The sequence below is a fragment of the Sceloporus undulatus genome, chromosome 1 (genome assembly GCF_019175285.1).
Source record: "Sceloporus undulatus isolate JIND9_A2432 ecotype Alabama chromosome 1, SceUnd_v1.1, whole genome shotgun sequence".
Taxonomy (NCBI): domain Eukaryota; kingdom Metazoa; phylum Chordata; class Lepidosauria; order Squamata; family Phrynosomatidae; genus Sceloporus; species Sceloporus undulatus.
In genome coordinates, this window is record NC_056522.1 from 132,505,145 (window position 1) to 132,530,604 (window position 25,460).

At 38.3% G+C, this 25,460-nt stretch overlaps 1 protein-coding gene across 11 annotated transcripts in view; it reads right to left on the reverse strand.

The window, feature by feature from the left end:
- Nucleotides 1–25,460, reverse strand: part of PHF3 (PHD finger protein 3) — a 54,390-nt gene that overhangs the window by 27,558 nt on the left and 1,372 nt on the right. For 2 of the 11 annotated variants that reach the window (XM_042456123.1, XM_042456134.1), the window contains exons 2-4: nt 14,996–15,264; nt 3,713–3,865; nt 488–2,282 (exon numbers count right to left, since the gene is read on the reverse strand). In XM_042456123.1, the coding sequence (XP_042312057.1) occupies nt 488–2,282; nt 3,713–3,865; nt 14,996–15,239 (2,192 nt within the window). In that variant the 5' untranslated portion in view covers nt 15,240–15,264. Of the gene's footprint in view, nt 1–487; nt 2,283–3,712; nt 3,866–4,129; nt 4,201–14,995; nt 15,265–24,688; nt 24,799–25,460 lie in introns of those variants that run through there. The other 9 variants (XM_042456147.1, XM_042456153.1, XM_042456113.1 and 6 more) reach the window with 8 other exon arrangements.

The window sequence follows — 25,460 nt, forward strand, 5'->3', positions numbered from 1 at the left end:
AAACTGCTTTTTTCTGGCCCTCCCCTCATCTGCACCCCCTAGCAGTGAACTGCCTTTCATGGAATCCTCCAGAAGCAGTAATTCTGTTTTTAAATAGGTTGCACAGGGGCCTTTAACCCACCCACCCCAAAAAAAAAGTTTTTCAAAAGCAGATGTGGACTTTCAGCTACTGTACATCTAGTTTTATATTTATAAGTCCATACAGACCTCAGATTCCCAAAGGCAAATGGTTGGCCTCTGCACCCATCACACTCTCCTATTCTTTCTAAACTCTATGACAAGAGTGGGCACAATGTGGCTGTCCAGATATTTTTGGATTGCAACTCCCATAAGTCTCAGCCAGTAAGGCCCATGGTGAGAAATACTGAGTTGAGTCCAAAAACATCTGGAAGACTACACTATCTTCATCCTTGCTAGGATATATAGAATGGCTTTCTGAAAAGATAGATGCTTTAACAACTATACAGATGCACACACACACACACACCTGTTGCCATGCGGCTTTCTGCAAAACCCACACTGCTTGCTAGGTACCCACGGACTTTTGCTTTCATTTGAATATGGGTGTTCTGAGCTCTCTTTTTTTACAGTTGAAATATTATCTGGAATAAATAATGGTGGTTCATCAACTGAAATGCTTTTGCTACTTCTCCTCTGTCGAGGCTGAAGACTCTTCTCTAACTTTCTAAGTTTCAGTTTTTCTTTTTCGTCTTCTTTTAAAGAATCTGCAGGTGTTCCAATGGAATCTTTTTTCCCTCCTTCTTCCTTAATGGAATTATCTGTTTTAGGAAGCTGGTGTTTCTGTAAAGGTTTCTGATCATGGGGTGGCAACTGTCCTTGTTTGGGATGTATGAGTCCTGAAACTAAGTGCAAGGTTTCTTTTGAACCAACATGATGACTGGAGGACTTGTCAACTATTCTCTCTGATGATAATTTCCGTCCCTGTCCTGGAACTTGGACCCATGGAATGTTTTTCCCTAAGACATGGGCCTTCTTCTTCAGAGTGGCTCCAGAATCACAGCTCTGGACTTTCTCTTCTTTAGATGCATGTTTTTTCCTAACCTTTACTGGCTTATGAAAATTCTGGAGATTCCCTTGTTCATCTACATGACGTTTCAGACTTACTGTTGACTGGCTGTGAACATGTGACATAATCTGAGTTTTACTAGTTAGGTCTTGATTTAGAGGAGATAATTTCTGTTGGGCAGATGTGGTTTTATTTCGCTTAGATTTGGTATGCTTGGTCTTGACATTTTTTACACATTTTGGTGAACTGCTCGAACACCCATCTTCCTGCATCTGTACTGACTCATGTTCTCTCATCTTTACGTTGTCAGTCTCTTGATGTATAACTTGGGCTGGAATGTCTTTGACTCTACCACATTCCAAAACATGTGTTTCTGATTTGGCAGAAATGGCATCAACCATTTCTGAATCAGTCTGATCAACCTTCATACTTGATGAATAATCTTTCAACTCAACCTTTCCAGCATCCTCAAAAGATTCTTGTTTGTCTTCTGGTAAGCCAGTTTCATGAGCAGCATCTCCACTAGCCTGGAGGTCTGAGCTACATTCAAGCTTCCCATCCACCAAGCCAGAATGAACTGCAAACATTTGCTGAATGTTACCTGCATTCTCATCAGTCATTCCAGTTCCTTTGCTTTCATCGTCCATCTTAGTTTTACTAAGTTCTTCCTCAGCTTTGTGTTCTGCCTGTTCTTTTGAAGATATTTTCGAGGTGAACTGATTAACTGAAGTCCCATCCTCATCATCTTTAATTATACAGCTATTCTGTACTGTATCAGTCTCTGAAGAAGTACATACTGCAGCCTCTCCTCCCACACTATGATGTTCTCTTTCCAGAAGAATTTGTGCTCCACTTTCTGTTTCTTTAGTTGGGGAACTGGTTCCTGGTAAGTGAGATAATTTTTTTACTGCATGAGAAGTATCTTCTAATTTTTCCTTATCAAAGATTTCATGTTTGGTATCTGCTTCCAATTCGTATGAATCTTCACAAGATTTCACCCTTTCTGAAGTGCCTGAAGATGGTGATGATACTTCTACTGACTCTTTTTTTTGAGAGCATTCATTACTATTGTTCTCCACCTCTTTTGAGTGCTCTTCTATGTTAACACTTTCACATTTAGTCTGCCCTTTGTCCTGCTGTTTCACACTTCCCTTTTGGGCAGATCCAGACTTCACAGCTGATTTCTTTGCAGTTAAAGATGGTGAAGCATTTGATCGCTTGGCCAGTGTGCTTTGCCGCAGACTACGTACAGGTTCTATTAAAATAATAACAAAGTGATTATTTTTTATTCATTATCATTATTTTATTCTCACAGACTAAATTATACAATCTAAATCCAATTGTTAATCTAAACTACTACAGTAGTGCCATTAAGTTAAGGGAATGTACATATATGTTACCATATATACTCATGTATACATCTAGAAATTTTAGTCAAAAAATTGACGCAAAAAACTGGGTTGATTTATCTATGGATCAATGTGAGTACTGTGCTTTAAGTCTTATCAAAAAATGAAGCACCCCTTCTCTGAATGGCAAGAATAAGTCCATCCTGGGCACAACTCAAAGGAGCACCAACCTCCTCTAGTCTGTCTGTTCTGGTGCCACTTCTGAACCTTTTTGAATGCCTGATAAAAAATGGCAGTTATGGTAGCTCTTTGGCAGTTCCCCTCAAAGGTGTACCAAGAGGAATTGGGGTTTGAAGGATCTGAATGAGACATTTGTTGTGTTCGCCAGCCTTTCTAGATTAATATCAAGTAAAGTAATCACATTAAAGCTATAATCACTGCTAATGTAGTCATGTTTTTCTTTCTTTGCCTTTTCATCTTTTTTGACATGTGTATGTTTTCTTAGCCCCACCTGTGTCTGGTTGCCTCCCACACACATCGCACAATCACCATTTGCCACAGTTCCTTCCTCATCCATCCAGCTTTTGGGGTAAGCACAAACAGTTATGTCTGTATGAATTGTCTAAGTTCTTTGATATCATTTTTCTTTGCTTCATCCTTTGCACCTAAGTTTTGCCCTCAATTTTCCCATGGGTCATATTGAAATCCAAAATGTTGGTCCTAAAACCTGCTTTCAACTTATACTGTATGTGAGGTCAACTTATATTCGAGTATATATAGTAATTTTCTAAGTTCCCACTGATTCGGTGTGTTCACTCTAGTTGAAACTAACAAATGGATTTAGGCCAAAATAAACTAATTTGTATTATTTAAGCCAAAAAATTGACAGATTAATCATACACTGATCCTAAATGTGTTCAGGTTAGTTAGCACAATCTTCTCATAAAATTTTCATATTAACATCCCAGCAAATTATGAAAAGGAGTCAGATGGGTTCTCGATTATTTCAGTTCAATGAAACATTATCAAATTATATGTCATACTTATGGTGACCCTATCCTAGGTCTTTCCTAGCAAGATTTATTCAGATGAAGTTTGCCATTTTCTTTCCTCTAAAGCTGAGAAAGTGTGACTTTCTCAGGATCACCCAGTGGGTTTCCATGTTTGAGTGGTGATCTGAACCCTGGCACCCTAAAGTCCTAATCCAACCCTCAAACCACTATATTATGCTGACATACTATACAGAACTATATTTAGATGTCTGAATGAGTATACTCACTAGTGGAACAAAATTCTCAGACATATACATAAATGTGAAGGTCTTCTGAATAATTACCTTGTGTCATTAAACGTGGAGATTTTCTTGATGATTTAACTGTTGTGCCATCCATCTGTTCCCTCAGTTTCCTGTTAGATGAAAGACCATCTTCATCAATGGTACTGTGGGCAGTTTCCTTAACTCCTTCATCCATAATATCATCAAGTCCAACTAAAAAATAAACAAAAAAAAATCCTAAACCTTAAAAGTATCTACTTTGGCTGCAATTTCATGAAAGTGGCCATAAAACTTAAAGACTAGCTAAAAGAAAATAAAGGTAATGGGAGGGGGGTTAAAATAAGATTAGGGAGCATGGTTAGTAAATAAGATGTAAAAATTTCCCACAAGCTAGGTAAAACAAGCCATCATCCAGAGCAGTATATTTCTTATACATGGTCCTGAGAAAAGAGTCATAACCACTTTTAATGGACTCACATGTTATTGATTTGCCACAGGAAGTTCTCAGTCCTTAAAGGATCAGCTGTCCCCTCACTGTCCCTTCCCACCTACGAGAAAGAGAATTTAACAATGGAAAGAGCTGATCCATAAGTGAAAATCTCCTTCATCCATATAATTTTAGTAGTTTTTACTTCTGACCTTAAATACAGAATACATTTATCTGCATCTGCAGCTTGGTAGTTTCTGATAAATTATTCACTTGATAAACATTCAGCCAGAGTCTAAGAACTACAGCTGAACACTACAGCCCTAAGCATACTTAACCAGAGAATGCCGCACTGAACTCACGGAAACTACTTCCATGTAAGCATGTTCAGGGTCAGCCAGTAAGTCACAATCCTAGCTCTTGACAAGGCCAGTTAACACATAAAGTGTACATGTCAGGCCTGCGTAACTTGTGATCCACCAAGCTCAATAGTCCACCAGTCCTCCATTGTGACATGTCAAATATTTGATAATTCCTTGGATTCACAGTTCCAGACAGTTAAAAAAGACCAGAGTTTGGAAAATTCTACATCACAGTAGCAACTGAAGTCAAGGTCGTATCAAATCAGTTGTTTAAATCATCAGATTTATGTAAGCAAAAAGAAAAAGGAAAGAAGGGTTTAAATCATGTTTCTTACGCTTCATATATTTTCTAAACAATGGTATAGTCTACCACACTATATTTATTTACAGCAAAGAAACTATAAGATACTGTATAAGAGGAGACAATTTGTATATTATTCTTAAATAACTTGACTTTTATTTTAGATAATGCTAGAGTACACTAATTGAATTAATAACTTAATGGAAATGCTTGCAGTAATAATTTATCATTGTTGTTCTTGTTGTTTCTTCTTACCTATCTTCCCCTATGGAATGAGTCTGGGAGCAGCAAGTGATTAAAACTGAGCAACAGAAGACACATAACATTTATGTTTAGATAGATGGATGGATTTTTATTTAAGGAATGACCAGATCTTTCATTTACATTTTTAAAAGGTTCCTTTATCTTTCTGCATCTGATAGAAGGCTTTGATTCACTTTTGTTATTGATTCAGTTTAAATATTACCTATAAGGTTAACATCCTTACATTAAGATTATCTAATGTGGCCTAAATATTCTAACAACACCAGATCCCATCTGATCTTGGTAGCTAAGCAGAGTCAGCCCTGGTTAGTATGCTGATGGGAGACCACCAATGAATATCCAGTTCTGTAGGCAATATTTCAGAGAAATGAAAAACACCTCTGAGAACTCCTTGTCTAAGAAAACCTAATGAAATTCATGTGGATACAAGTTAACAGGTGACTTGAACAAAGGCATACACACACACACACACACACACAGTGTTAACCTTGAGAAACATAGCATTTAAAGAAAAACTGAAATTAGATTCAAAGAACACTGATTTTTACATATTTTGGTATACAAACAAATAGCACTATTTTAGAAACATGTTTTCCTACAGTAATAAGAAAAATAGTCCACTGATTGAATATTATCCAAGGCATAGACAACGGTAGAATATTATCATTGCCCTGCTAAAATCAAGAAAACCAGAGCTATAGCCAATAGTTTCACAGCCTTTGCTTGAAGATCTCCAACAAGAGAAAGGATCTCTTTGAACCAGCAATTTTAACAATCTTGGCATTAATATATTTCGGTAACTTTCAGCCAAAGCCTGGACTCATGTCAGTCTTGCCTTCCAGGGCAACAGAAAATCTTTGGTCTCTTTTATGTAACAGCTCATCTGGATCATCCTCATTCAGTCTTCTTTTTAAGCTAAAACATCCTCAGTTTGTACAGCATTTTCTCACAGATTTGTTTTCCATTCCAATGTCCATCTGAATCTTTTCCAATCAGTCCATATATTTGTTAGTATAGTGCCAAAAATGGACAAAGACTCAATAGTTTTTTTACAGCAGAATACAATGGAACATTCCTTTTTGTCACTTGGAAACTCAAGCTTTATTAATAAAAACTAAAATCAAACATGCAGCTGCATCACACTGCCTCCATATATTCAGTTTGTGTTCTTTTCAGGGATACTACTGCTCTTTCAGGCATTCTCCATCTTATGCCTATGCAGTATATTTGTCCTCACTGTCGAAGTTTGTTCAGTTTCAATTAATCAGTTTAATTTTAATTTCCAATCCACAGAAAGCCTTGTGTGTTATTTACAAACTGATTCCACTATACTTTATCTTAGTACTTTCATGAGTGTCAAAGTCAAACTGATCTACCTGTGATTTTCTATATCCTTTCCTCCCCTTTTAAGGCTGATAAAGGTTTTTGAAGGTTTCCTGTCTCCAATCCAGGGGCACCCCACCTAATCTTTGAGATTTCTCTAATGTACAAGATAGAAAGTCTTGACAGTACCTCAGCAAGTTCCTTCTAGGAACAATTATTTGTCATGAAGATGTGAAGTTGCTGGATATTTTGTGACCAAATCCTGATCAGTCCTGAACTCCAATCTTGATGTCTTATCAGGCTATTTATGCTATTTGCATGAGTTACACATTTCAGGAAAAAGGGAGTCAAAATAGTTCTACCATTTGTCATGTATTTACATTTTACAATCCTAATTGAACAGCTGGACTATTTCTTTCCTAACATAGTTGCTATAAAATCTTTAAAAAATATATCTCCAAGCTGTGGATGGTTGAATTCCATGGATGCAAAATCTGTGGATATGGAAGGCCACTTGTATATTCAGAAATGTCAGATGATCCAGAATGGTGGTTAAAGGAGTGACTGTTATGTTACAAAGAATACACTACCAGTTTGTTTTTCACAGCACTGGTTTTACCCTATATACTAGGATTACATTGCTTGAAAGACCTCATTTTGTGTACACAAATCATGTGTGGGTGTCCTCAGGAGGCTGCAGGGCAATGAGGAGTTGCCCTTCTTTAGTCCAGCACTGGATCATTGCAGTCTCCTAACTCCTGGCAGTTGCCCACCTCTGCTATAAAAAATATATGTAGCTAGACCTACCCTAAGCAATTTGAGGAGGGTAGATTTGTAGTGTCCATTGCACTGCCATTCAGAGCGGCCTACCAGTAATACCAGTTGTCATTCAATGTCCTACATTATTTTTCTTCAATTAAAGCAACAGCAACAAAATCAGAAGTGATTGTCTTGAATAAAAAATCTCTTTTTTAAATACTAGACGCTAGAAAGAGCTGCTTAGGACTTTCAGAAACAGTTTTACAGAGATCAGTAGAAGCACTAAAATAAATTTCTTTATAATTTCAAGTGCTTTGAACTGCAGTGAGATTTACTGTAAATCATAATTGCCCCTTGCAATAAAAGCTCATCAACAAAATGACGAAGATAATGAAGGAATTTAGGCAGACAAATAATGCACATAAACATAATATTAAAATAATCAAAACTAAAGTCGGCCCTCAATATCCACATTTTTTTATTGATGGATTCAAATATCCATGGCTTCAAAATGTTGAAAAAAGATAAATTCCCAATAGCAAATCTTTATTTTGCCATTTAATATAAGGGGCACCATTTTGCTATGCCACTGTATTTAATGGGGCATGAGGGGGGGTGTCCTGGAACCAAACCCCAGTGGATACCAAGGACTCAGTGTACATCTGTGTGAAACAATAATGCAATCGTCACTGAAAAAATATGTTGGCTGTAGCAAGTGAGGAAAAGGCACAAAACTCTTCTGCCGACAGGAGTGCATTCCTGCTGACAGAAATGCCCTTTAGTGCTTTAAATCTGTTAGCAGAATAGCAGGGGGGGAAATGGGGGGTGGGGGAAAACCCAGTGAGGACAAGGAAAATGTGGTGTTAATGGAAGAGTCAAACTTCCTTCAGCCCAGGGAAATATCCATAATATTAGCATCAAAGCAGGCCAGGGCAAGGGCAGCCCTAAGTAATTCTCCACATCTGTAGCCTGACAGGGTTTGGACACACCACACCTTCAGCTGGTCTTCAGCCAACTGCCCCAATTAGGACTGCACTTTAAAGACGCAGCAAGTGAACCAGACATTCTGGCCACTGTAGAGGGGAAAATGGAAAGCACCAGATCCCATCTGATGGCCACTCCAGGCCATTCCGCTTCTCCTTTTACTAAGGCGTTTCCAATCTAGATGGTCACTATAAGAAATACTACACAACTGAATGTGCTTGTTTTTGTTCTTTCATCATCCCATCCCAAATCCTCTTTTCCTTTTGAGGTGAGTCTTGTAAATTTAAACCTGCGTGCAGAGAATTTCTCGTTAAAGTTGCCTTGAGTCCCAAGATAGGGAAAGGGCAGGAAATGAATAAATAAAGTTATCATCATCCTCTTACACAAGCTACGCTGGAGATTTTTTCACTTGACAAGTGGGATAAAAATTCAATAATAATAATGTGCATGAACACATAGTCCAGAAAAAAATGCATTGCTACTTTGAAGACAAAGGAAGAGAGACAGCAAATACTGAAGCCATAGCTAACCATCTATTATTTATACACACACACACTAAATAATCATGCCTTGGAACATGTAACTACAGACTGAAGACGAGGCAAATCACAGCTCAAACTGAATCTGTATTGATCATGTGGGCAACAGTGAAAGTGCTGGAAAATCACTTTTAAAAAATGGCCACAACACAATGCCATCAAATTAAACTTATATACATAAGAGAAAAGTCAAATATAATCATATCTTGCATAAGTTTCTCAAAAGTCAAAGCATTAGTTAAATGGAAAATATCAAGTACAATTATTCCTTGAGAAGACTGTGGTCATTTAAGATCACTGTAAAACTGGCACAAACAAGCCCAAAAAGATGTCCACTTCATAAGGAACAAAGCCAAGAACCTACTGAAATTACTTCCTTGAAGTACTGGAAATCTATCACCACACACCCCTGCCACCTCCATACACACACACACACACACACACACACACCCCAAAAAAGAAAAGGGAATTCTGACAAACCGAAAGAAAACTACGGTAATTAAGACAAACTAAGGAGGAATCTGAGCAAATAACTAATAACTGAAAATAAATTGGAAGCAGGAAACTAGCTAGATAAGTTGGATGGCAGTGATGCAAATAAAACACTAGAAGACAGAAAACTGCATTAAAGCTAGAATATTTCTTTCTATCAGTCGCCGTACAACAAGTTACTAGGGCTCGATAACTTTACCTCAAAAATTAAGATCTGAAGCATTAATGTGTTCAGTTTTTAACTAAAATAATTTATCTTCCTAAACTGACTTCTCTCCAATCCTTCCTTGCAGGTATTTTGAAGAAGAAGAATCTGAATATTTGGGAATGCTAGGTCTATACCAATCTAAATTCTCTCCAAAGAAAATGGGTGTAAACATAAAGAAAAGTTAAGAGAGTTTTCAACACAAAAAAAATTGTTTGGCCACTTCTGGAGGCAGAACTTGGAGATAGGTTTGCTGTCCTGTGCTCTGGCTCAGAAAGCCAAGACATGTATTCTTCTATTAGCACATACATTTTTTAGATTCTGGAGACACAGGAAAGAGTTTCTTTAAAAGGATGTGCCCTATAATGCAAATGATGACTCAGCATATGGAGTTTGGTTGTCAGAATGTCTTCATTAGAATATTTGATATTAAACTGCGCTATACCTAGTTTCATGCTTACCACCTTCCACATCCAGGAGAAAAAAATAACAATACCAAACGTCTAACAATATTTTTAAAGGAAATAAACATACTACTAGTATGCATATAAAACAGCAATAAAAATAATATTTACTTTTTCAACTACTGTATCTGCTTAAATAAGGAACTGGTGATTGTCACAGGTTAGGATACATTTGAAATGTTTTGTCTTCAATTCTCCCCAACAAGCCCAGGACAACCTATTCTAATGCTTTTACAAATTACATTAATTTCAAATGAATTCTGCCATTAGAGAAGGGTAGCTACAGTTCAGAAAATCAAAGCGCCTTTAGAAATAGAGAACCAATTACTTTAGATTTAATTTTTAAAACACTTTTATTTATTTCAGATTCACAAAGAATACAAAATCATCACCAAAAACAAAATGTTCAAACAGGCTTAGGATATGAGTTAACAGGGGGAAAAACTCATATAAGGAACACTTAACAGGTAATTCCATTAGAGTAGTTATTCAGGTGGTGTTATAAGACTAGGATGAATAGGAAAAATTCACTGAGGAAGCCTTTCATGATGGAGTCGAGTTCAAGCAGAAAATGTCACTCCCTCCGTCAGCAGTTCTCAATGATGGTCTGGGCAAATGTGAGGTAGCGGTAACATAATAAGAGCTGACCGTCCTCATAAAAGCATCTGATTTCTTTTGTCCATTACAAGAGTTGATCGTGTAAGTAATCGTAATTTTTTAAGTAATAGTGTATTCTAAAGTCTAGTCCACCATTTTTCCAGAGTTCAATCTCCCATCTTCCAGCAGGCAGCTATTACAGTTCTTGCAGTAGTCAGAAGGAAAACAATATCATTTCTATGTTTCAGACCACTGCTTTATTTGGTATACAAATGGACTAACAAAAGCGCAAGACAAACATTGATGGTTTGTTTGCTGATAAGTCAGATCTGGTTTATGACTACTGTCCAAAAAAGTTTAACTTTCAGACTTTCTATCCACATATGGACATATGAACCAGTCTGTTTGCAACCGTCCCCCCAGCAAGATGATTGGGCATTTTTAGCTATTCTTGATAAAGGGGTGGGAGTTAAATATCATATGTGAATGTTGTTAGCCGATCTGGACTTACACGGGGTAGAGGACCAAATACAGAATCAGTGATGCTCAGCCCAAGGTCCAATTGCCAAATTTGTCCGGGAAAGAGGCCATTCCTATATGTGGTCTCCACTTACACTTTATGTATGATTGCAGCCTCTCCTTTACTTTGTGGATGGTTGTCAGCACATAGTGACTAGTAGGGAATTAGTGGACATGGAATTTCTCCTTTCTCTGCCAAGTGGGTGGCAAAAGAGTAGACTTGGTGAATTTGAAACCACTGAGTTTTAACGTTGCAACTGAATGGAAAGACATTCCTTAGTTTTAGGTTTTCCATCCCTAAATTGGTCTTGAGTGTGGTATAGGTCTTGATCTCTGCATTCTTTGAACTGATTAAATTTATCTGGCATATAAAAACTTGGATGGAGTAAGAAAGGCCTCAAAGAGGTGGGGTCAGGAGCCAAACACGTCTCCAGTTTTTCAATATAATTAAGAGTTAACGAGAAATAGGTTTTACAGTGGGACCTTGTTATCTGCTGGGGTTTTGTTCCAGGATCCCTCATGGATAACAAAATCCATGGGTGTTCAAGTCCCATTAAATATAATGGCAGAGCAAAATGATGTCCTTTATATAAAATGGAAAATCAAGGCCTATTTGGAATTTTAGAAGATTTTCAAGCCGTAAATGCTTGAATCTGTAGATAAAAAAAATCCATGGACAAGGAGGGCCAACATTATAAGTCTGTGAGTGATTTTCTTGAGGTTGTGGAGAAGATGAAGTTGAATTTGGGCGAGGAAGCAGACTTTATATCTACCCTGACCCATCTGGATGAGTCCGTGACTAACAAACTGAGTAAATTGGGCCAACTGGAAAGCATAAAAGTAGAGTTTGATATGGGGGATTGCTAGTCCCCCAAGATTAGAGTGGATATGTCTGATAATCCACCATGCTCTGGAGATTTTCCTGGTTTCAATCTATCCAACACCTGTTTGATTTCACACACTTCTATTGAGCTGTTTAGAAGGGCCATATGAGAGTCCTTAAGTTTTTTGGGTTGTTTAATGGTAAGAGAACTGAGAAATCATCAAACTAAATAGAAGGTGCTTCAGTGGAGTATAATTTACAGTAGAACACATGAAATTCTTTGATGAGCTCATTGGAGGAAGTAGTCAGATTGCCCATGGCTGAATAAATGGTTCTTTTCTCAGCTTTTCTTTTCACCACTCTAGCTAAAAGGCAGGAATTATTATTACTGAAGTTGTAGTACTAAGCTTACATGTATTGGAGTGAGGCCTGAATTTTCCTAATGTCTACATCCACTAATTCTGACCTGTTCCAGAGCAACTGGAGATATATTAAACCAGCAGAACTTTTATGAATTTGAGATAATTGTGAAATTTCTTGTATCAAGGATGACCTTCCCAGATCTCCAAGCTTTTCCCTAAGTGCTCCTTCCTGAAAGAATAGTCTACAGAGGACCACTTTCAGTGTGTCTCTGAGGAAAGCATTTGGAATGGATGAGTTTTTCTTCTCTGGACAGAAGAGCTAAACAGGGTCTTGTATGTGTTTTTTGAATTTTTCATCTGTCAGGAGATAGTTCTTTGGGTTTAACCCACTTCTCTAAGCTCTGCTGTGCCAATAATTTCCACTGTCAATGTTTGTTATTCTCATATTCCTAGTTAGCCAACATCTAAGATACAGCTGCATAATCAGTGTTCAGCATCTCTAGCCTGTATATATTTGCAATTATGTTTGAATTTGAGACATTTATAATTTTACATTTCAGAAAACCCAAAAGAACAATTGTATTTAACAATGGTACATTGTTAAAATAATGAAAATTTAGACTGGATATGTATTGTGTATATTTTGCACTCCACTCTATTCAATGGCTTCTTAAAATATTTGTATCTCTCATACTAAACACACTAGAGTATCATGTACTCCACAGACTGTATAGATACCTCCAACACAAACCTATTCCCAGCCAAGAGGTTTTGTGACTGCTCTGAACAGCCAATTAAACATTCTGAATTAATAATCAACATGTTCAACTTCCTGAGGAGAGGCAATTCTAAGGCTAACTATCAACTGAATTGTATGCATGCTCACTTTCTTCCTTAAAAAAAATTGTCACTGTTAATGACTAAAAGAGGAAATATAGCTAGTATTATTTTCCATTAATATTTGAAAGAAATGTTCAACATTTTCCTTTTAAAAGAAAAAAGAAAAGGATTTTTCCCTTCCAACACGTAAAATAACTGCGCTAAACCAACTGGAAATGGAAATAGTGGAAATTTACCACTATTGTTTCCACATGATGACTGCAAATACTTACAGCTGGAAAGTTCCTCAGTACTAGATTTGCTAAGATCATTCAGAATGATAAAAAATGTTGTTAAAGACTGGCTCCTTGAATCCTTTGTTCAGAAAACAACAATTTACTACATCTTAACAACCCTGCACAATGTTCTGACAGTTTTAAATATGCCTTCAATTGACAGAACCATTTTCATCAAGAGTGTGTTGTATTGCTCAGCTATATGCATGATCATGACATTCCTTCTACTATTTTCCACACTAACAGCAAAGACAGACATAGGATGCAGCAGTAACATTGAAAAAGCAGACCATTAGCTAAAAATACTATGAGGAAGAAAGACAGAATACTTGCATGAAACAGACAAAATCAGGAGCTAAATTTAGGGCTGTGCATATGTTTGGAATTTTGATAGGGATGTGAGTGCTCCCACAAAGCGAGTCTCGTGGACCAACAGATTTGGTCACTCACAAAATGACTATAGTGGCCATGGCTAGACACAAAACATCAATTTCCTAGAAAAAAAAATGATGGTGTGGAAAGACAAGTAATTTGCCCTAGAAACCTGTTACAAACCAAAGGCGAGGATTTGGGCTCCAAACCACAACACTAATCCTTTGAACCCACAAATCTTCTACTCCAACAATGAGTTCAGAGAATGAAAAACTATAAACTTGCTAAAGGTTGTGCCTCAAATGCCATCACATATTTGCCCCTCCAAATGCTCAGCAAAATATTCATTTCACTGAAGGTAAGTTACTGATGGGCAGAGAAACAAACTGGCATTATGTCAGGGGTAGGCAACATTTTTGAGCCAGGGGCCGGGTTGCTGTCCCTCAGACAACTGGGGGGCCGAAGCCAAAAAATAAAAAATTAATTTTTTTAAAAAAAAAATTAAATAAATAAATAAACCGGGACAAATGTGGGACAAAATTTTCAAATGGAGGACACTTTTTTTAAAAAATGGAGGACACACACAAAAATTTGCTGATTTTTTAAAAAATGTTAATATAAATGCATGTTTCTGAGGCTTCTATAGACAATTGCTCCCCTTGCCTGCCACTTGCCCCCCTTGCCCGCCTCCTCCTGATAGACCAAAGGCCTTCACGCGAGAGGCCAAAGGCTCTGGCGGCAATCGGCGGCAGGACCAGGCTGGGGCCAGTCCCAAGGCCTTGCCGGGCCGCATCTGGCCCACGGGCCGCAAGTTGCCTACCCCTGCATTATGTCAACATATTTTAAAATATATTTTTTTGAAATCTATTTTTTAAAATTAGGGACAGGGAGCCTGCTGGAGAGCCAAGGTAAATTTCTGCAGGCGTACGGTACCCAAAGGTAACAGACCAAGGACACTAGAACTGACTCCAACAGCCAATAGATTAAATAAGATCCTATCCATTTATTCTGGTTTTTATACAGAAGGCCTCCACAGCATATTTTGTATTTAAATTATTCAGCATAATAAGTATCCTAATAGCTGAAGATCACCCAAAAGACACGCTGAAGATCATCCAGAGCAACTTTCTGCAGCAAAGCACAAACCACTAAATTGAAATACTTTGAGAAATGAATACCCAGTCTCTTCTCTAAGCTTTGTAATAAATATTTCACAGCTTTCTTTGTAAAATTGGAAGGAATACCAAGCAGCCTAAAACTGCAGACTGCAAACTGCCTCTCCAACTCCCATTTATATCATGTTACTCTGGGTGAAAGTAGGGACAGCTAATAATTTACCCTCAGGCTGAAAACCATCAGAGGGCAGAAAAAAGAGAGCCATGTTTACAAAGCAAAGTGGGGGAAGTGTAAGCTTTAAAAAAATATTAAGAGTTACCTGTTGAACAAGGCATCTGGAAATTGGGATCAGTGCTATCCAAAACAGGCAAACAGAACTGAGCACTTGCAGATCCTAGCATAGGGTCCTTATCACTGAGCATGTTCTTCAGCGAATCCTCTAAGACATTTTGATTTGTACTAAAATCCTCACAGACTTCATTCTCCAGGTTGGATCCTAGAAATAGGGCATCATCTAAGTGTTCAGTAGGAATTAAATGGTTAAATGTATCAACTATATCCATGAAGACTTCTGTGTGTCTTTAATCCCTATAGAAAGACAAAGAAAAATACCATAAGAAAAATAAGCTAAGAATGATAAATTATCTACCATAAATAAATAAATAATAACAAATTTGATCTGGCTTGTTACTGCTTTGTATACCTCCTTCAAAGTGCTTTCCCTTTAATAAATTAATCTATTTTAAATTTAATTAATTTTTTTTCAAGAACAGAAGACTCAGCTAATTACTCTTAGATTTGGTGAATTTAAATAGTGGCCACGCACACGAATCTTGGAATCCCAGCCGAAGATGTGTTTTTAAAAAATTATCTTATGTTTGCCCTAATTCAAATACAATCTGAATTTTCTACTCAGTATCAGATATTTCACCTTGACCATTTAAAGTGCTACACATACAAGGCATCATCTGTAACGATCTGTTATTTGAAACACTGCATCACTATAAAATCTGATGTCTGTGAACTCATACTTAATGAGCACTGGTCTAATTGGAAGCTTTGTGCCTCTCTTGTATCAGCTCTATCCATAGAAGCTGGCTCATTTTTCAAATGAAAGGATTCTCTATAATTAGATGATGTTTGCAAATGTGATTCTTTGGTAAAAGACACTCCAATTCCATAGATACTATTCACTACCAATATCAATCAGTGATCAACAGATTCTGTGACAAGTACTTAGGAAAAACAGTCATCTCTCTAGGGGGTTTTTTTAATGCTCACCTGAAAATTATTTGGTAATCCACTTACACTCAGCCCTCCTTATCCATGGATTTTGCATCCATGGATTCCACAATCCACGGTTTGGAATTTTTTTAAAAAAAAATCCAAATAGCAATCTGGATTGATTTTGCTGTTTTTAATAAGCCATTGTCTATAGTGGGACTTGAGCATCCGGGGATTTTGGTATCCACAGGGAGGCATGGAACCAAACCCCAGTGGATACCAAGGGCACACTGTAATTGTTAACTTGTCTTTTAATTATAAAAAAGCTCTTCAGTATTTGCCAAGCCTGCTAAGAACTTCAGGGAGAAATTAGCAAACTGAACTCACTCCCTTTTATGAAAATCACAGGGCCTACACAAAGGCTTTGTCAGTCTTTTGAGGAATTTGGCCCCCGTTGATGGCTCATAATTACCATTACAAAACTAGATCAAACGGAAGGCCTTGTACAGATATTATGGACTGTTCTAAAAACTTTCCTCATATCCCTTGAATGGAGCCTAAGAACTACAGTTTCAGAACTTCTATTCTAGTTATTCCATCTCTCAGAACTCCTCTGGATACAAACAGCTGAATCTGTGTGTTTGTGTGTTGTTGGCACTGTGCATGAGTAAACTGTTATCAATACAAAGAGTGATACAGAAAGTAGAAGATAAAAAGTCTAAGATTATGCTCCATGTTATCTCCCTTTAACACTGTATTCAGAAGCCGCTGCAGCACCCTACTTAGATTTTAAGAGACACACAGAAGCTCTCTCATTACCATGACCTTTAAGACAGCATCTCTTGGATTTTTACTAGCCAAAGCAGTACAAAACCTGAGGAAACAAACTCATCTCAAGAAATCATGACAACTCTACATAGGTCTGCCTTTCGAAATGCTTTTGTCAAATGATCTACATGGCTTTATATTAGAGCCTTTGGAGACTAATAATAATAAATTTATTTGTATCCTGCCCCTCTGAGAACAATCAGGGCGGCTAACAAAGTTAAAAATACAGAACAATTAGTCTCCAAAGGCTCTAATATAAAGCCATGTATGTAGTTGTAAAGTGTTTTAACATTTAAGCTGGTTTGTTACATTGTTTGTTTTTAGTCAGTTTGTTTTTGTGTTTTCTGTTTTTAGTCTGTCTGAATTATATTTTCCATGGTTTCCCCAGACGGGTTACCTATATGTTCACCATATCCTTCTATAGATTCTTCTTGCTCATCTACACCTCCTATTTTTGTTTGATGGTCCCATCACAATGTTACTTCATCATTGCCTCTAGTAGCGCTCAGTCCCAGCTACTTCCTCTTGATCACTGGACTACAGAGGATATTTAGATCCACAAGATCAAATGATAAAACCAACCTTCCTCTGCCACCCACTTGTGCATGTGTGTATATGCCTTCATGCTGCCTTTCGACTTTTCATAAGGATCCATCTGGCTGCATGGAATTCCTGGTTCCAGACCATAATGAAAACTAGAGAACACTAAATCTAATTCCACTCAGAATTGTCAATTACTTGCTTAAGTTAAAACTGCTATGGGAGCAAATCTTGCTGAAAAGCAGTAAGAAATAATTGTAAATATTTGTACAGATACGGATCATCTCCAGTGGAACAGAGCTCTGTTTCCCCAGAATCAATTATTAGAATTGTTAAAACTTAACTTTAAAATATACAGTGGGCTGTCCTTATCTACAGACTTGCCATCTGTGGATTTGAGCATCCGTGGTGGGGGCGGAGGAGGAGGAGGAGGAAGAGGAGAAGGAAGGCAAGGCAATGTGGGAGGAAGAGGAGGAGAAGGAAGCGGAAGTGGGGAAGAGGTGAAGGAGAAGTGTACAGAAAGAGGTGGGGGGGAGAAGAGGAGTAGGAGGAAGCAGCTCCTCCAAAGTGCTATTGTCTTCAATTGTGGCATGGTCGTGCCACCACTGAAGTCAATAGGACTTGAACATCTGCAGATTTTGGTATGATCAATAAATGATCAAGATTTATATTTGCATCTTACCCTTCCTTGAAAAGAAAAGACACAGGACAGTATACAGTTAGTCCTCCACATTTGCGGCTTTGATTTTTGCGGATTTCATTATTTGCAGTTTTGATTAATATGTTCTCTCTAGGACTCTCTAGGTCCTCCAGAGCAACTCTGTCAGAAATACATCATAGAGTTGTGCTGGAGAACCTAGACGTTCTTAGGAAAAGCACTTCCTAGGCATTTGTAGGTCCTCCAGTATGATTCTGTGATCATTTTCAGGCAGATGTTGACCAGAGTTGCACTGAAGGACTTTTTTTTTATTTCTGGTTTTTCCACGGTCGCAGGGATCCTTCATCCCTAACCCCGGTGAATGTGGAGGGACCACTGTACATGAAATTACACAAAAACAAGGTCCAAAGAGGTCGGCTAGGCTGGGACATTAAATGGCCCAAGATCATTAGTAATAATCATGTTTAGAATATAACATGTCTAGAAATTTTGAAGCCTTGGGGGGAAATGTATTTTAGGGAAGGGACTATGGGGGAAATGGAAATTTTGGAACATGTGCAATACATATCTCCATGTATTAAAATTTGTGATTGCCTTAAATTTTAAGATTTTTTCCTCCCTGTATTCTCCCAATTTTCCATCCAAGAAACGAACTTTTTGTCATGGGGGGGGGGGAACAGAGAGAAAAAAAACCCTATGTGGAACCACATGTTCCAGTTGTTGTCCAGGCCTGCACTTCCTTAATCACACCTGTGCACTGGAGCAAGGTGTGACTTACATTTTACCTATTTCAAGGCCAGAACTCTAAGCATGACAACACAGAGAAAACTTGAGAAACGAGGTGCTGTAATTTGGATGCAGCAGATACTCCATTGCTAATCTGAAAACAAGTCTACTAGGCAGGTAATTTTCAAAACCATAACTAGCGTAACAGAAATGCAACTTTCAATCCTGGTTTAGTTTTTACTATAACTACTCTTAACATCACCTTTCACCAAAAACTGGGACTCAAAACAGCTTAGAAAAACTAAGAAAAATATAGGTAAAAATACATATAGGTGAAACCACAAAAAGTGAAAGTTAGAACATAATTAAGTTTCAATAGAATTTTTAAAAACTGAAACATAGCCATTTAAAAGGTAAGAAATAAAATCAATACATTATTTAGTACACTTTCCTTACAGAACTGGGGGTTGGGGGAGGGAGTCTTTATTTGTCAACAGACTGACAATAAAAAGAGTCAATCTAGCCTTCATAAAAAAGGCATCCTAGAGTCTGGAAGCAGTCACCAAGAAGGTCTTTCTCCATATTTCCATTAAACACACATGAGTAGTATGAGGATGGTAGGACTTAAGAGGAGCTGCTACTTAACACCTCAAAGCATGGCAGAATATAAGCTTCAGGCAGACTTTGAACGTTATAACCAACACTCTGAATTGTGCCCAGAAACCAAGTGGTAACCAGTGAAGCTGTTGTACCAGTAGTATAATCTGTTACCTATCAACAGCTCCAGTCTTTAGTCTGGCTGCCGCTCTTTGGGCCAGTTTCTGAGTATTTTTCAAAAGGAGCTCTGCATATAGTGTGTTAAAGAAATCCAAGTAGGATATTAACTACAGCATATTTGTATCACTCTGGCCAGAACAGCCATCTCCAGGAATGGCTGCAATCCATACACTCGGTAAAAGTACATTCATGTCAACACAGATGCCTGGGCTAGTTCTTCTCAAAACTACAAATCAAAGAATACCATAAAATCACATCATAAGCCCAGGATCTCAATGCTTCCTTTCTATTCTCATTTACTAAATGAGGAAAAAACATATTTCATTAATCACTACACATACAGTCTTATTACTGACATATTTTCATCAGTTCCAACAGAAATATGAGATAGTGAAAAGAACCATCTTAAGAGGACAGAGTTCCATTCCCTGCTCAACCTTGGAAACCCACTGGGAGACACTCTTAGCCCTGGAAAACCCCAAGATATGGTCATCTTAGGGTCACCATAAATTGGAAACTACTTGAAGGCAGACAACAGTCAGTATGATGCTTCACTGGTAATTGTGTATCTTCAAGGTCCAAAACACACTGCAGAAATAATCCAGTTTGAGACCGCTTGAACTGCCCTGGCTCAATGCTAAGGAATTCTGGGAACTGTAGTTTTGTGAGACATTTAACCTTTCCTGTCAGAGAGATCTGGTGCCACACTGAACTACAATCTCCAGCATTCCTTAGCACTGAGCCAGGGCAGTTAAAGAAGTCTCAAACTGGATTATTTTTACAGTGTGTTTTGGATCCCAGTGAGTTTCTATGGTCTTCAGATTCACAGTCCAATGTTCAAACCATTACACCAGGGGTAGGCAACCTGTGGCCCGCGGGCCGGATGCGGCCCGGCGAGGCCTTGGGACTGGCCCCAGCCCGGTCCTGCCGCCGATTGCCGCCGGGGCCTTTGGGAGGCAACTGTCTATAGAAGCCTCAGAAACATGCATTTATATTAACATTTTTTAAAAAATCAGCAATTTTTTTCGCATGTCCTCCTCCATTTTTTTTTAAAAAGTGTCTTCCATTTGAAAATTTTGTCCTACATTTGTCCTGGTTTATTTATATATATAATTTTTTAAATTTTTTAATTATTTATTTTTTGGCTTCGGCCCCCCAGTTGTCTGAGAGTCAGCAACCCGGCCCCCGGCTCAAAAAGATTGCCTACCCCTGCATTACACTATGGTGGCTCCTAGTGTTAAGCATTAAGATGTCTAAATTCTCAATAGCGTTACACATAATTTACACACGATAAAGTCGCAAACTGCACATCAATATTTTTGTAGCTGAGCAAAGTTTCCAGAAATCTTGTTAAACAGATTTTAAAATAAGTCTTTTTAACTGTAAGGTTTATGCCAGTTTTAAATGGAAGATTTAAATACAAACATTCCTCTATAAATCTGACAGTTAAAGGCACTTTATAAAATACCAAATATGAATTATAAACATCAAATTGTTGTTATCATTGTTGCTGTGTGCCTTCAAGTTGTTTCTTACTAATGGATACTCTAAGGTGAACCTATAATGGGGTTTTCTTGGCAAGTTTCTTCAGAGGAGTTTTGTCATTTCCATCCTCTGAGGACGAGTGTGTGACTTGCCCAAGGTCACCCAGTGAACTTACATGGCCGAGCAGGGATTCAAACCTTGGTCTACAGGACAATGCTGACACCACTACACCACACTGGCTCCTCAAGAAGAAACATTAAATACAAACCTCTAAAACTAGTTTCAAATAAGCCGGATTCTGAATTCAGAACATGGACTTAAAGTTGACTCTACACGTGCATTTCATATGTACTGGTTGAGTCTCCCCTATCCGGAAATCCAAAATTCAAATCTGAAATATTACTAAAGCCAAAACTTTCCCTATGGGTGGCTGAGATGTTTCACACACTAAATTATTAAAAAATATTGTAAAACCTTTTAGGGACTAGGGCAGTGGTTCCCAAACTTTGGTCTTGCAGATGTTTTGGACTTGCAGATGTTTCCTGGCTTGGGGCTTCTGGGAGTTGAAGTCCAAAACACCTGGAGGATCAAAGTTTAGGAACCACTGGAGTAGAGTAATTTTGGTTTATTTCATTCAAATTATTTGTAGTATAAGCTTTTTTCAATCAATTTCTAGGAAGATGTTGACTTCAAGTCAATTCTGACTTATAGTGACCCTATCCTACAGTTTTCTTGGCAAGATTTATTCAGAGAGAGTGTAACTTACCCAAGGTCAGTTTCCATGGCTGACCAGAGATTGAACCCTGGTTTCCAGGAGTCCTACTCCAACACCCAAACACTGGCTCTTAAAACCAAGCTGTTGTAAGACCATCTCAAAAAGTGTACAAGAAACAATGAGAGGTGGGTTTGGATGGCACTCTGTACACAAAAGCCATTGGAAATACAGTGGACCCTTGCCTTACATGGGGATCCGCTCCAGACCCCCTCCCACGTAAGGCAAATTGTGCCTATGCTCGAGCCCCATTCATTTGAATGGGGCCTGTGTGCGTGGCGTATAACGCGGGAATGGCCTGCCGGATGAGATTCATCTACTTACATCCTTAGACAGCTTTAAAAAGGCTGTTAAGACGGATCTCTTCCGGCAGGCCTTCCCAGAATAGAGAACCCGGCCTCAGAAAAACATCTGGGAATAAGATACTGCTGCTCCCATTGATTGTTATGCTGATGTGATGTTGTTGACCTTCTGAGCAGTTTTTAACTTGTATGGTTGGGTTTTTTTTTAATTCTGCATTGAATTTAATACTTTTTTAAGGAGGGGAGGGTATCAGAGATTTTATATGTTCTGTATTTTTAACTTTGTTAGCCGCCCTGATTGTTCTCAGAGGGGCAGGATACAAATAAATTTATTATTATTATTATTGTTGTTGTTGTTGTTGTACTTGTCATACCTTTATAATATGGATTTGGCACATACATTGTTGTAAACCAAGAGAGCATTCTTAGCTTAATGCACAGGAGGGGGAGTAGTCTTCCAATTTCTATGGTGAGAGGACAAGTGTCAAGAAAGATTAAGCCATGTAATGACACAATACTGGAGCAAAGCAGGAAAATACAGGACTAAAACATGAACAACCTGCAGATATCCAACAGAACCAAAATCTGTAACGCATAAATAGTATCAAAGTTAAAAACAAAAATTCTTCTGAGGTACCAAAAACGTAGTTTGTAAGGGAATGGCAATTATAAAGCCACTGTTCAAAATTAGCTGTAAGCTAAAATCATACATCTTTCAAATCAGTTTGTGACATCATGACCTAGAACTCCTTCCATTCCTTGCTTACTCTGGGCAGAATCCAATGTTATAACATCTGACTTCCATCCATGTGATGAGGTTTTCTTATTTTCTACTCCCTCTTGTAGTCCCCCAAACCTCCAGAGTAGATTGTGAAGGTGGCTGTGCAGGGGTGAGGGATTGTGATTCTCCAAGTTGCACTGATGGAAGCGGTTTCATTGAGGGGTAGGATTTAGCACCATTTGGAATCATTTAACCTTACAACTGTACAGGACCCCAAGGGCCACCTAGCCCACGCTGGCTTCATCTTCTACATGGCATTCCTTCAGATATTTAAAGATAGCTATCATGTCACCTCTGTCTTCTCTTCTCCAAGCTAAACTTGTAGATAATTTCAGTACCATATTGTGGCAACACTTCTAAATGCTATAATATATTCCCATCCATATTATTGTTTTAGTGTATTTCAAGAGCCAGTGCACTGTAGTGGTTCAAACACTGGGCTACGACTCTGGAGACCAGGGTTTAAATCCCCACATGGCCGTGGAAATCTACTGGGTGGCCTTGAGCAATTTCACATTCTCTCCGCCTCAGAGGAAGGCAAAGGCAAAAGGCCTGCTGAACAAATCTCACCAAGAATAGGCCATGACAGGTTTGCATTAGATTTGTCCTAAGTCAGAAACGATTTGAAAGCACACAACATTAAAATATTTACCCAAGCTACTTTTCCCCGACCTACTACTAAATAAGTAATTTAATAGGAATACTGTAGTTTACAAATCTGGAACTCCCTTGACACATATAGGCCCGGTATAGACAGGCCTCATGGCACGTCTTGATGACATGCTAGGGTTGCCTCGGGGCGTCACTTACACACGCCCCGCAACCCTAGCACATATTCCGTACATGAAAATGGCGGTGTCCTGTACAGATGGGAGCCGCCATTTTGATGTGACGGATGCTTAGCGTCCACATGTCGCAGCGCAATACTGGTGTCATGAGTGTGCCATTGGTGCACTGCATCATCAGTATCATGCTGCAAAAAGAACCTGCTTTTTGCGGGTTGTTTTTGCTCCGTGAGGAAGCCGCATGGTTTGTCCGCTGCAGCTTCCTCGTGGAACAAAACAAGGCACCGGCAGACCGCCCTTTTTGGGTGGTCTGTACCGAGCCATAGTGTTCAACTCAGAGATCACAATGCACACACGCACACAGTATCACTGTGATGAACAGAACGTACAACTGTGATATTTCTGACACTGGAGAATCATTATTCTAACATATAACAGCACAATATTTCTGAAAAATCTCATTCTTCATGATTACCTAACAAATGAATATTTATTGCCTAATACTAAAGCCACAATACTAACCATGACTACAATCTCAAAAAATTCAACTGGACTTTTGAGTAAACATACCTAGGATCAGCCTACGCTTCTATAACATGGCAGCTATACGCCAATCGTTTTCCATAAATAGTTTATCATGTCTGATTATGTTTGCACAGATGAGAAATTGGAGGAAGTAGACCCAAGACATGGTGAGATGCAGGAACAGCAAAAAATTGCATTTTCCCCACAACATCTCTCCATATGAGCCATCACACAGCATTTCTGGCATTCTTGAGAATCCTAATATGAAAGTACTCACAATCATCCAACACAATATAAAAGCAACCACACAGTGAGTAAATGCACAATAGGATTACAACATCAGTTTGAGAACTGCTTATTTCTACAAAAGGGTTTTATTATATGATGTGTTTCTGATTTTGTTCCTTTGACTTTATACTTTTCTTTGTATTATTACTGTTTTAAACACCTATCCACTATTTCATTATAATTTGTTCCATTTTTAAAAAATGTCTGAGATATGTAGAACTTGCTTGTACTGGTATCTTATAAATCAGTGCATTTCAACCTATCACATGTGAGAGATGGGCACAGTTTTCCCCCACTGTGTGCCAGGGACTGGTACCATACTTGTGTCCATTGGCTACAATTATTCCTATTTTCTTGAAATCTTGCCATGGACCAACAGCCAATGCCTCAGGGAACAGCACCGCTCCACAGACCATCACTTTTGAGTCGCACTGTTAGAAATAATAATAATAATAATGTCATAATAATAGCATATTTTTGCATTTTGAGAGTTTTAAGTCACTGAGCAGTTCTGAAATTTTCATTTTAGAACTAACTAGATTTTTTAAAAGTATGGCTAGTGTTTACTGGTTTTATTCATTTTTGCTGTTTTATTATTATGATCAAGTTGCCTTTGAAGGACTTTTGCTCTTGATGGAAACCTCAAAATATTTTAAAGAGCGTTTTAAAGAAATAATTGCAATAGAAACATGCGGATAAAAAACCCTAATCATTATCAGAAACGTGCTAAACAAGCATATGCTAGTTCTGTGTCTCAAGGGGTTGCACAGAATACTCCAGAGATTAGCAGGAAATGTCAGCAAGAACATCAGGATTTGTTGGAAGAGATTACATGCAGATGGAGAAAAGGGAAGGCATCAACAAGCATGGCATGATGTTGCTACAATTTGTTTTTAAAGTCAGTGGATAAGAGAGGAGAAGTGAACCTGGGCATTTCAATAAGGATCAGAGTGTGCTGCTCACTGAGCACTACAGATAGTGAGTGCCCTGAAAGACTGCAGGGTTTGGACCAAGACAAAGGTCTGGGCAAACACTCAAGAACACTGAATGCCAATTAATTACCCACCAAAAAACTACCTGCCACCCTCTCTTT